This window comes from Mercenaria mercenaria, chromosome 18, assembly GCF_021730395.1.
Source record: "Mercenaria mercenaria strain notata chromosome 18, MADL_Memer_1, whole genome shotgun sequence".
Taxonomy (NCBI): Eukaryota; Metazoa; Mollusca; class Bivalvia; order Venerida; family Veneridae; genus Mercenaria; species Mercenaria mercenaria.
This window is the reverse complement of record NC_069378.1, coordinates 51841761-51855001: the sequence shown is the minus strand read 5'-3', so window position 1 is coordinate 51855001 and position 13241 is coordinate 51841761. Positions and strand designations below refer to the sequence as shown.

General features: G+C 34.8%; 2 protein-coding genes across 2 annotated transcripts in view; one reads left to right on the top strand and one right to left on the bottom strand.

The window, feature by feature from the left end:
* The window catches only part of LOC123538389 (uncharacterized), a 62174-nt gene that overhangs the window by 14109 nt on the left and 34824 nt on the right, over nt 1-13241 (top strand). The gene's annotated exons all lie outside the window — the stretch shown is intronic.
* Nucleotides 2697-5932, bottom strand: LOC123538585 (E3 ubiquitin-protein ligase TRIM56-like). The gene has a single exon (XM_045322795.2). The coding sequence runs from the start codon at nt 5909-5911 to the stop codon at nt 5063-5065; it is 849 nt and encodes a 282-aa protein (XP_045178730.2). The 5' UTR covers nt 5912-5932; the 3' UTR covers nt 2697-5062.

The window sequence follows — 13241 nt, the reverse complement described above, 5'->3', positions numbered from 1 at the left end:
CGTAAATGGTGTCTTTCGTTGGCATTTTTACAACTGCATAGCACAAGTGCAAGAACCTTTTATTGCCGATATTTTCTTGTTTATGCCGATTTCTGTATCTTAAATTACGGTAAACTACACGTTGTTTTTCTAAGATAAGAAGTATTGAAGAAATGTGACCGGTACACAACGGAAGATAAATTACCGCTTTAATTGTTTAATATCGATAGTACACATTTACTGAACTGCGTGTTTTAGGTATGAAATACGCGATTGAAATGGGTTAGTATATTTTCCCGTTCACGACCATGGTTCTTGTAGAATACCTAGGGGTAGGATATAACATGTACAGAGGCATTTTCTTTCTGATCTGGTGCCAGTGGTTGCGGGTTTAGTGCTTATAACTTGGACCTCTATTCCGACATCTTGAAGTGCAAACAAGACTGAAGAAGAAACAGAAACCACAGATGACCCAGTGAACCAAAGAAGAACATGCTAGCCGAAACGCTCGCGCTCACTTAAAGCTTTTTTCAGTATTTCAAGATTTTTTTTCAAGAAAAAAATCTCTAAATTTCTGCGAAAAAATGTTGTCGCCCAATTTAGTTCTTTTCATTTGACCATAAAACTACGTATTGAAAAATGCTTGTTCATTCAGAAGATCAGTATATCTTAGTTTATTTGAAAGTCGTTGATTTTACATTTCAGCTATGATTATTACATTTAATGTGTACCTCACTGCACTAATTATGTTTTGCATTCGCCATATAGTGGTCACTTACAGATTTACAGTACAAAGTTGACTTTAGATTAAATGGTATAAATATATTGAATATGGCGCTACATTTTTAATAACTTTAAAGTTTGATTATAGTCTAAACCTTTAGCCTCCTGGCAGTAAGTGATTCTGTCTTTGCGGCCAGTGCAGACCAAGATCATCCTGCACATCCGCTATTCAGTCAGTAAATTTTCAGTTAACATCCCTTAATAAACGCTCGAGCGATTTCAGGCTTCTGACCCAATGGAACGTCATACTGCACTGTTCGCTATTCAGTCAGTACATTTTCAGTTACCATCCCTTTAAATAATAAATGCTATTGCCCCAATTAAATGATGGTTCAGTCCATTTTAGAAATTTAGCAGACTAAAGGTTAAAATCGATATCTGATTAGATCACAGATGAGTTTGACTGACAGACGGCGACTTGTCGATTGTACCTTAGATCAACCCTATTTATGTATATGTTGACATGTCCTAAGTTTACGCGTGTCATTAATATAGGTTACGTACCGTTCAAAGGCAGTGTCCAGATTTTCTTGTTTAAGGTCTTTTGTTACATATATTGTCTTCTTTATTGTTGATGTTTCTTTGCTTCCCCACTCATCGCACCCTTGTATTTACACTCCCTCTCCTTTTATTATGCGTGACCTTGGGTACTCACAATTTCGTTTGCCTCCGGCCATCACAGGGCGGTGTCTCACTATGTTGTTCTTTCCTACGCGTATACACTTTATGTGTTTGTGACTGCATGAGAGCGTGCATGTATTTGTGTTGCTGAGCCAATGTTTGCCGATATGCAAAAAAAAAAAAAAAAACCCAAAAAAAAACCCACTATTTAAATTAATGGAAACATGATAAACGCACATTCTGATTTATCTGTTCGTCTTTGATAACATTTTCCCTGAATTCTATATGTAGCTCAGTTATAATAAAAAACAAAAAACAAAAAAAAAAAAACAATGTCAATCTCAAATTACTAACCTCGTAAAAATTTATAGAGCGATTTATCAGACTTTATCATTTTATTATTGACACTTATTTGTGTACCGTTCTTGAGATATGGTATGTATGAGCCAGAAATTGTAGCTCTTTCAAATTTGATCAAAAGCGAAATGTCACTTTGCAAAACTGTCTTGATTTATTGGCTTACATACTGATTGGTTATTCGCTTTGCAGAATAATTCGCCACTATTTTTGCCAAAAATGAACTGTTCCGCAGTACGAATTACCATTTCCGGTACAAAGGAGCGTAACGACCTACCATTCGGCGCCATGCATGCGCAAAGAAATAGTTCTGTCATATTTGATATAAATTTTACAATAAAAGAAATAAGGGACATATTGAAATAGAAATGATTTGTTGAAGGGTCCGATGAAATTTGGTCCTTTTCACCACTTTAAAAACGAAGACAAATTAAATATAGGTACCGGACACCCTGATTTACATGACTCGGTTCGTTTAAAGACAGGACCATTTTAGCCATATTTGTAACTAATGGAGCTTTTAGGATTCCTTTTGCTTGTTCTATCACCCTTGGTGCCAGAAAAACACCGTTGAATTCACTTACTGGAACAAAGCTAATCGGCAAAAGATATTTATTCAAATCAAATGACCTTTTTCATCAGTAATGAGCTTTGGAACAATTTCTTAAGAAGATGCCGCTTCTTTTGATTTGTAGAAGACTTCGACCAAGTGTAGCTAGAGTCACATTTTTCAAGGATGAAAAAATATGATGCCGCTTTCGTCTTATCTAATTCGTAGACACCAGAGCTGGTGCAGTGGTTCAGTGGTAACACTGTTTGACTTCAAACCAGGGATCATGATTTTGAGACCCCGCTCCTCCAACAAAAGATCTATACGAGTCATGTTGATTTTAATTGGTTCAGCGTTACAGAAAGTACATGTATGACTTGTATAAAAGCAAAATCGTTTAATTTAATATTGGCATTTATTTGTTCATATTAAGTATATTTATGGAAGATAGCAAAACATGTCTTTTGATGCAAGTGACACATCGATACAAAAGAATCCGTAAATGCATATTAGTAAAGTGCAAATGTATAATGTTCAATCATCATCAGTTTTGTGTTGTACACTTTCCAGTTACAAGTGTAACGTTACCTGGCAGGAAGTTACTGTACGATTCTAGCATAAAACTGCTGTTATTGTCACTTTTCGGGGGAGTTTTAACAGAAGAGAAAATGTGTTAACAGAGAGATTCTCGTGTTTACGTGCTGTTACCTTCATACATATGCGCGTTCCGTGGCTACGCGTAAACGTATTACGGTTCCAAAACGGACAATGCAAAGGAAATGACGTCAACGTAAAAAAAAACGTAGACTTTACCGCGCATTTCATGGAAATTCAACGATGTTGAAAGACAATATATTCATATACCTGTTTTTAGGCATTTTATGTTAGAATAGCGTTAACGCATGTTCTTTTCGTGTTATAACATCTTCAGAAACCCTCGGGAATCATTGGTACAACCGTCCTAACGGGCTCGGATACCAACCAATCCCTCTGGATTCTGCAGTTGTTATAACACGAAAAAAAACATGCGTTATCCCTACATCAGCAAATAAACATATTGTAAGTGCGGTTATTTCCCTTCAGAAGGGAGAGTTAAGTCATTATACCTTTTAAATAACTGCCGGGAGTCATTATTCTATTGGGATCAAAATACTTCCTTCTGATGAAAGAAAAGTTTTCGTGTTATAGCGGAATGTAGATTCTGACGATTCCATCTTTGCACGACCGGCGCTTTAATCACACTTTTTCACTGCTAGGATGCTTTCTGTGCGAAATGAAATGGTTTAAACGACGACATGTTTTGCAGATAAAAGCGAAAAATAAATATTTAGTGTGCGGATAAAAGAAAGTATGCGATTTAAGTGCAGCAGACCAGCATTGACTGGCGTTTTATACGAAACAATTCAACCCCTTATTTTCTATCTTTTTATTTGTGAATCGATGACATAATTTTCATGAAAAATAGTTGTAGCATGAATTGATGTTCTTTAAAGATTCGTCATTTTTTACGTATAAGTGGCCGTCAATTTGAATTATTGGCGTTTACAACTGACTTCCGTTTCCTCAGGTAACATTTTAGACTCGGTTGTCTGAACCGATTCAAGCACTGATTTATTCTTGCCCACAGGAATCCTTAATTTTATAAACATCATAAATAACCAGTTTTAAAATACATGTTCCTATTTTACAAAATAAACTTGCCCCTGCCGCATTAAACTCTCCCAAAGTCTAAACGCAAATTTTCACAATTGTTTCGTAGCACAACAAACTCCTAGCTACCGTGCACGGGTTAACTATGCCACAGTTTTACATCAGAATAGATATCTATGTATTGACTTTGTTGCATTAAAGTATTTACATGTTTGTATACAACAATATAGTTGTCTCCACAAATAAATGGCCGTATGGAATTAAAATGGGTTTAAATAATGTTATAAACAGAAATTAAAATCGTATTGTATTGTTTTTGAATAACGACTATTTCAAGCTGACATTCATTTTTCATCACTTTGCTTAATTTACGAGACAAACTCTGTTCAACAAAGAATATTTATATTCGGGTGTACATCTGTACAAACCAGATACAACCTGATCTCTGCCAAATATGATTAAATTTTATCGCACCTGATGACCGATTAAAAAGAAACTTCAAAGGCATTCGCTATGTATAGCGTAATATGACAAGCGCATTGTAGGTGTATGTATAGTTGTGCCGTACTCAAGACAGGGTATATGACGTATCCTGACCCCAACAACTATTAATATACAAATATAAGATAATACAAGATAATGCCACCTCTGACAAGTAAACACATATTTATAGAATCAGATATTTTCTTTCATTTTAACAAACTTCTTACAATCTCTCCGTAGCAACAACATCTATATAAAAAATACCTAGAAGAATTTACCCCAGAGAAGTTACACTTTTACATTGTACACAATTGATATATTTGTATATATAAGTATCCATGCTAATCGGCAAATCCTTTTTCAACTTCTACTAATTTTAGTGTATTTTGATAACACGTATTTGACGATCCAGCGTTTACATAGGACGAATAGATGTATTTCTTCTCATGGTATTCATTTGCATTGTTTCATTTAGTTGTTTCATGTCTTGTAGACAAGCGTCCCATTTATTTATGTTTTCTTTAATTTGTTCCAACTCTGAATCCAGTAAAAAGCCTTTTAATATTATTTTCCTCGGCAGCGGTTTTAATTTCATTTGTTCCAAAAATTGTGTGTCGTTTTTTAATTCGTCCTCTTTTTTTAATTTCTCCAATTCGCACTGAAAGTTTGAAATTGACCTATCTTCTGTATTAATGGACCGGTTTGCTTTTCTTGCGAATGTGGATTGACGAGTTTTGATTTGTTGCACATCGCGCTTGAACTTTGATTCGATACTAGACATAACTGCCTTTTTTTTTTCCTTTCAAGTTCACGTATGTCATTTTCAATCTCCAGTAGTTGAGCTTTCTTACTCTCTTCTCTTTGTCGAAATTCAATTTTCGACTTTTCCAAAAATACTTCACAATCTTTCAAATCTGAAGTTAAACGTGACCTTTCTTCGGCTGCTGCAGACGAAATGTCCGTTTTGCTGTGATCTTTATGCTCCGTTGATGCACATAAATAGCATATTAGCGTCTTGTTACAGTCCAAACACACTAACTTAACTGATTCTGCTGTGTGAATTGAACAAAACGTTTTCTGTTTTATTCTAAGTGCATCGGGCAAATTCAACTCTGACAATTTCTTTATTCTTTGATGCTTTGAATATCCACTACTGACATGGTCTTTTCTACATTTTTCACAACAAGGATGTCCACAATTGATACAAAGATGAATTGCCTCCTTGCTGCACCTTTCACAGTCGATTTTTAAGCGAGAGTCATCTCTTATATAGATATTTCTCTGAAAATTCTGTACCCCACCTTCTGGTATTCTAATCCTTTCTCGACAGAGAGGGCAATTAAATTCCTTCGCTAAAACCAAACGATTGTTTACTAAGCCTTCCAAACAAGGTTTGCAAAACGTATGAAAACAATTTAAAATCTTTGGCTCTGTATAACTGTTTAGACATATTGCACATGTTAGTATGTCTAAATTATTCCCGGCCATTTGAATACTAATTAAGATTCAAAACTTGTAAGCGGAAGAATGCCTGTCGTATGTATATTTATATACCAGTTTGATAAGGAAGAATCAATAATAACGGTTTGTTTTGAAAATACATTTATTTCACCATAGAGAGGTTTAAATTCGTGGCCTACTTTTCCCTATATGAACTTCCTGAAACGTAATTCGCTTCGGCCATTAGGTACAGTATATTTTCATAACACCATTCACTATTTCTGTTCTCTTGTTTATCAAGTGTCCCTTTTCAGTATGTTCTGAACTTTTTTATAAAAGTGTATATAATTAGTACAAACCCGCTAGGCACATCAACTTTGAACAACTTTGAACTTCAACGTTGAATTTTAGTTGATTTATATTTGACTTTGAAAGTTGAAACAACGCTGAAACTTCAAGCATTATTCAACCTTGATTTTAAAGTTAAAATAACATTAATTCTACATTGAATTCAGGTTGAAGTCAACCAAGAGTTATTTAATTTCGGTAGAAAAAATATTGCTGATTGTTACATCCTGTATTGCCAATGGTTGATATCTACAGACTTGATAGTTGGTCAAGGACTTGAGTATCTATTGAACCGGCATTGGTCAGATGTTGAATTAACGTAGATAAATAGATTGATGACTTTCTGTATATACTGCTTACGTTGAAAGAAAAGAAATCATTTTCAGGACTGTTTACACTATGGGGACGCTTCTTCTAAAGAAAGCCGTATTTTCATTAAACATTATGTATATACTGCGCACGTTGAAAGAAAAGAAATCATTTTCAGGACTGTTTACACTATGGGGACACTTCTTCTAAAGAAAGCCGTGTTTTCATTAAACATTATGTATATACTGCGCACGTTGAAAGAAAAGAAATCATTTTCAGGACAGTTTACACTGTGTGGACACTTAAGTTCTTCTAAAGAAAGGCATGTTTATTTTATACTTTAGTTGCTCAAAACAAGATTGGGAAACAGTTATGACTGTGCCAAACCTTAATTCACGGAAATACACTTTAATAACATGAGAGGATTAACGCTAATCTTTATTCCTCGTATTCAATTATAAACTGGTAGACGAATTGATCTTCCTGTTCGATGAGAATACATCAAACGAACAATAAATCCCCATTTTACCTGCACAAAGGCAGTAGGCGAAGTTTATAATTCAAATCAAAATAATATAAATACGGTATTGATATTTTGTATTCACAAGATTTTATCAATTTTAAAGCCATAAATTAGAATCTACTTCCTTTTTGAATCATCAAAAAACCCTTAAATTTTAAAGCCATATATTACTTCCTTTTTGAATAATAAAAAAAAACTTAAATTTTACGTGAATTATAAATGATAGGTGTAGAAAAGCATAATAGAATCCCGGGAGCTTCCCGTGTTTCCTTTTAGTACGCGTTTTCTGAAATCAGTAGGCAAATAGCTTATCGTGGCTTGAACGGTACGCGTTATTTGTATATGTTTTTTTATTCTATACCACAAAAAGGTGAATCTTCAAAGTAATATACAGTATATTACTCTGTCGACTAATAGATAAGAAATAATATTATGTTTGCTGTTTTGTCAATTAATACACGAGGAGTAATATACAGTAAACGGTAAAGGTCTTGTTTTATTATAGTGTCAATCCTATTGAAAGGGCCAGCCAATTTGGCTTATGAGACACCTATATTGTGCGTACCAATTACCTCCCAACTCCTACCACTATGCCAGGCGCCAGGCGGATAGAAGTCGGTAACCATTCATTTAGCTAGCTCGCGGCTCACGAACCGGCCTTTTCGGAACGAGTCCCATGACAAACTTCCCCCGAACGAACGCTCCCAATGGGGCTCGAACCTTCGACCTCCCGGTCCCGAGGCGGACGCCTTAACCACTGGGCCACATTATATTACTCTGTCAATTAACACAAAAACACTGTCAGATATATTAACAGATAATTAAGAAATAATGTATAGAAAAATCGTGTTTTATCGTTATCAAGTAAAATATATGCTTCGGAAGTCAAGTATTTTACATATTGGATGTTTTCGTCTTATATCCTTGATACATTTACTATTATTTATTAGATCTTATCAAATGCTGCGGTTTTATTTGCGATACTTTGAGCATGACTATTATTACCTGTATACGTGGAGCTCGTGTTGCCATTCATGCTATACAAAATACAGCGCGATTTACAAAAAGTAATTAGTTTTACATGTTTAAGTATATTGCAACTTTATGAACAACTTTTTATGCCCCCGAAGGTGGGTATATAAAAATCGCACTGTCCGTCCGTGTGTTTGTCTGTGCGTGCATTCGTCCGTCCGTCCGTGTAATTTCTTGTCCGGGCGATAACCCTACCAGCCATAAAGGGATTTTGCAATTACTTTGCATAAATGTTCACTTTAATGAGACGACGTGTCATGCGCAAGACACAGACCACTAACTCTAAGGTCAAGGTCATACTTTAAGATTAGAAGTTAACAGGGCGTGTCCGGTCCATAAGTCTGCCATACATCTCAGCTGAGATATAGGGTTCTATTTTGACCCGAAGCAAATTATCTCTTAAACCACGTCAACCTCGCCTATCTTAGCATTTTGAAAAGTAAAAAGCAATTTAAATTGTTATCTTGTGAATACTGTTCAATATATATATATATATATATCTTTTAACGATGCAACGACTTAAAGGGATATTCGATATTCATTCCTGACGACCAAAACTCTGAATATTCAAATAACGTTAATCCGAATATGAGCTTAATACGAGCGGTGGCAACGCTTCGTGTAGCACAGAACAGTTACCACTTTTTCCTTTGTTTCGTTTTCCGTGTTTCAAAAATACATACAGTACGAAAATTTTCTTTAATCAAATATTTCAAATGTTTCGATGAGGCGTTTCTAAAGGCTTGAGAGTATAATCACATTTGCCAGGTGAAAATTGCCATTGGATGAAAAAAACAACAACAGTTTTTTTACAGCTGCCTGACTTATACCAAATAATGAATAACAAATAATTATATTTTGTAGTCAGAATTTATATTTTGGAATTTGTTACTTTCGCGATGTCGCATGTAGACTTATTCTATAAATAACGCTTTGATTCACTGTGCCTCTCCCAACTCTTATGCAGTGTTACGAAGCATACTACTTTACAGAACAAATTTGTTACATATCAAAAGGCATTTTACTTACCAACTTTATTAGTGTACAAATTTAGTTTTGAGCTGCATGCCATTATCATCTCTTTTTTGTGTAAGTGGGCATAAAAAGAGGCCTCCTTATTAAATGTCTTTTTTTTTTTTTAAATTTTACTTGAAGGTTTCATTGGCATTTCGTAACACAGTTAATATTTCTACCACGTATCATTCAAAAATTCCAGATCATGTCATATCATATGGCTTCGGACGGACGGACAAACCGACGGACAAGGGCAAATCTAAGTTTCCCCCACCTCATAAGAATGCCTCATGGCCGGAAAATCTGAAACTCAGGATACTAAAAGAACTTTTACATGAATCTGCACCAATACTCCATGAAATTTTCGTAAAATCATTGATATCAGGAGTTATACCAGATGCCTGGAGGAAAGCCCATGTGTCACCTATCTTTAAGAAGGGTCAACGTTATAAAGCAAAAAATTATCGCCCGGTGTCACAGACTAGTTGTAAGATCATGGAACGTATAGTTACCAGTCATATAATGATGCATGCAGATAGAAATAACATTCTTCATCCGCTCCAACATGGATTTCGACGCGGTCATTCTTGCGAATCCCAACGTAAAGAATTTGTAGATAATATAACTTGAAACATGGAAATATGGAAAACAAACTGACGTCATTGTTATGGATTTCAGTAAGACGTTTGATAAAGTGAGCAATTCCTTACTAGTAAATAAGATTACCGTTATAGAATTCGTGGTAAAATAAATACTTGGATAAATTGTTTCTTAGAACATAGCTCGCAGTAAGTTATCGTAGAAAGAGTTTCCTCTGATCCAGTAAACGTGGAATCCGGCGTGCCTCAAGAAAATGTTCTCGGGCCAAGTTTATTTTTATTTTACATAAATGACATGCCTGAAGGCTTAACATTCAGACTTTGCAGATGACACCATTGCATATATGACTGTAACATCTACGTCGGATGCGGAAACAGTATCTGATTGGATAAACTAGCGTTTTGGGAACAAACGTGGTAAATAGTTTTCCACCTGGAAAAGTGCAACGTTATAACCATTTCTCGCAAACGTTCACCCATTAAACATCAGTATACTTTAAATGGACATACTTTGGAATCTGTATCGTCAGTTAAAAATCTAGATTGAAATATCACTCATCAGATCTTACATGAACTTGAACATCGGTGCAGCCAAAGTGAAGGAGAATGCGTACAAGGCATTAATCCGACCGAATGTAGAGTATGACAGTTCCGTGTGGGACCCATACTACAAGAACTATTTTCAAAGTCTTGAAATCTTTCAACGCCGGGCTGCCAGATACGTTCTACACCGGCGCGGAAACAGGTCTAGTGTTACAGATATGTTAACATCTTCAGTGGAAATTCGTTGAAACACGTTGACATGAAGCACAGCTGTGTATGCTGCATAAAATATCATGATATGGTAGCAATTGATGAATCTAATAAACTTGTGATATCCGCGAACAAACATCAATTTACAACCGGGCATGAACATTTCTATCAATTTCAATCATGCAGGTGCGACTACAGGAAGGAGTCGTTTTCCCAAGAACAGTAATAGATTGGAACGCATTACCTCCAGACATTGTGTCGGTAGGGTCGCTTTTGGCTTTCAAGTCTCAAATGGCGCAACTCTTTACCTAGACTCAGTAAGTTCTTTGTTTTAACCTTCTCACAGTACAGATCTTCACAGTGTATTGCTTTAATCTCTTCAAATGACCAAATTTCGAAGGTTTTGTTTATATCAATAACTGAACAAGTTTGAATATTTATTTTAATGCTGCTGTCCGCAAAGAATGACAATTCTTGCACTTACAAACAGTTATCTGTAAGTTTACTTCCCTTGCAATTTTACAATTGATTGATAACTGAAAACGGGTTTAGACACAATATTATAGCTTTTACACACATACGCATGCACGCACGGACACAAGTAGAATACAATGTATACCATTCATATGTGTTGGATTTTCCTCGTTCTTGCTTCACACAAGGTATTGATGATATATTTGACTTTAACTAAATCTTATTAGTAAACATTTTACTTTCCTCAATCATTTTCTCTATGGGATTTTTTTTTGTAGTTTGTGCTGTATATTAGTCTCGGACCACAAATATATCCATGTGCCTTTATATTATACTTTTCAAGTAAAGTCATATAAATATGACAGATGTAATTCATACATCTATATTCAACCTTCCTTCTTACAGCGATGACCGGGCCCATTTATGCTATGGTAGCAAGAAACATGATGTTACTAAATTTCCCAGAAGTATTCCTCCTTCCATAACAAAAAGCGTCCTTGAATGCATTATTTAAAACCCATTAATAAATTGCTACCACGAACCATGATGTGGCGCGCGATTCGCTTCCTAGAAAATTAGAAATTTTCCTAAAAATTTAGAAGGAGTTTATTTTTTTTTCCTCATTTGACAATAGATGAACGCCTTTGAAGATATCGGCTTACTTACATTGAAGTAGGCATAAAATGTTTATCTGCACGTTTTGAAGGTCTACCTGTTTATCTGATCGAGACAACATTTACAAATTTCACATGCGTAATCAAATTAATTCAGTTTTAGACATAATTTGTCACGTCTCTAAATGCCATAAGTGACTTACTTATTGATAAAAGATACTTCATGAATATATTGTTATCTCAATTGTGCCACTTACACAAATTTTGTAAACGAGAACATGTTTGAAAAAAAAAAGATTGTGAATCAAATTACTGGTGTCGGTTTACCGGCATCATTCTATTGAAGTAAACGATGAATATTTTTCACTAATCAATATTTTGATTAACAAATGTTGTAATATATACGTCGCGCTCGTGGACCCTTGATTCAAAGTCTTTAGCTTAACCATGGATTTAAACTATTTATGATGTAGAAGCAACTTGATTCCTTAGCCTATACACCTATTAGAGTGACTGAACATAAATTTTCAAATCATTAAGCTTGAAAGAAGAAGAAAAAAAAAAAAAAAACAACAACAAAAAATATAAAGTGGCTCTGAAGTGCAACACTGGCTCTGAAGTGCAACACTTTTAGATATTATGAAATGTCTCGTGACTTCTTTTTACATTTGTTTCGCTATCTTGATATTTTTTTCTTCTCTGTGTAATCTTTCGTCATTTTATAATAATTGTTATTTCTGTTTCATATTTTACGCATTACGTTTATAACGAAGATAGTGTGCGGTATATAAAAAGCAGCGGCATATCCTTGGGATTTCCGGCACTTTTTTATGCGATCTTGCCAAGCATACGTATGTTTTTGATAAAACAGAAAATAACGTCAGATGACCTTTAGCTTTTTCCGGAAGTAAAGAAAATGAAAGCAAACAGGCTAAACTTGAAAACGGGAGTTGCATTGGTATATAGTCAGGGGTCACGCGCAGGGGTCACCCCATCTAAATGTATGCGTGAGGACTTCTCTCATTTTTTGCTAATGGGGAGTCAATTTTCAGCACTTTCTAACGATTTGAAAATTCCTGGGCTTTCAATATCGATTCATGAATATCTCTAAAATCCTTGCAATGTTAATGATCAAGTGAAAATCTTAGTTCATAGCTCATGTTTAAAAAATGGAAAAAAAACAAAAAACTTTAGGTGATATAAATTTCACAGACGTAAGTTTCAGACGAGCTATTACAAACTTCCTATTTTCTAAATAAAGATTCAAGGTAGCTAGTGACCCAAACAATTCTAACTACTCGATTAAGTTCTTAATTTGTATAAATCATTTGCAGGTTTGATTTACTTCAGAACTGTAGAAATCTTTATATTTGGATAAAGTAATGGATAAAGACTTACATATATGATAGAATAGTGATTTGTCATTTTAATTTGCACATTGTTGTTGTTTGCATAGTCAATATTTTCATTAAACTTAAGATTTTTCAGCTTACCTAAGCAACGGGAGAAGAAGTTTACTCAATGATATATTGCTGAAGACTTTGAAAATATAACAAATAATTTTGTTTTGGGCAACAATACGGTTAAATGTCCTGTATTTAACCTGTGGCATCTGATATAACAATGCAGTTTAAGACTTAGTAACAAATGGTTCGTCTTTTCAGCGCGCACTTGTACTGTAACCCAGTTGCAATAGAATAAAGGTCAAAATC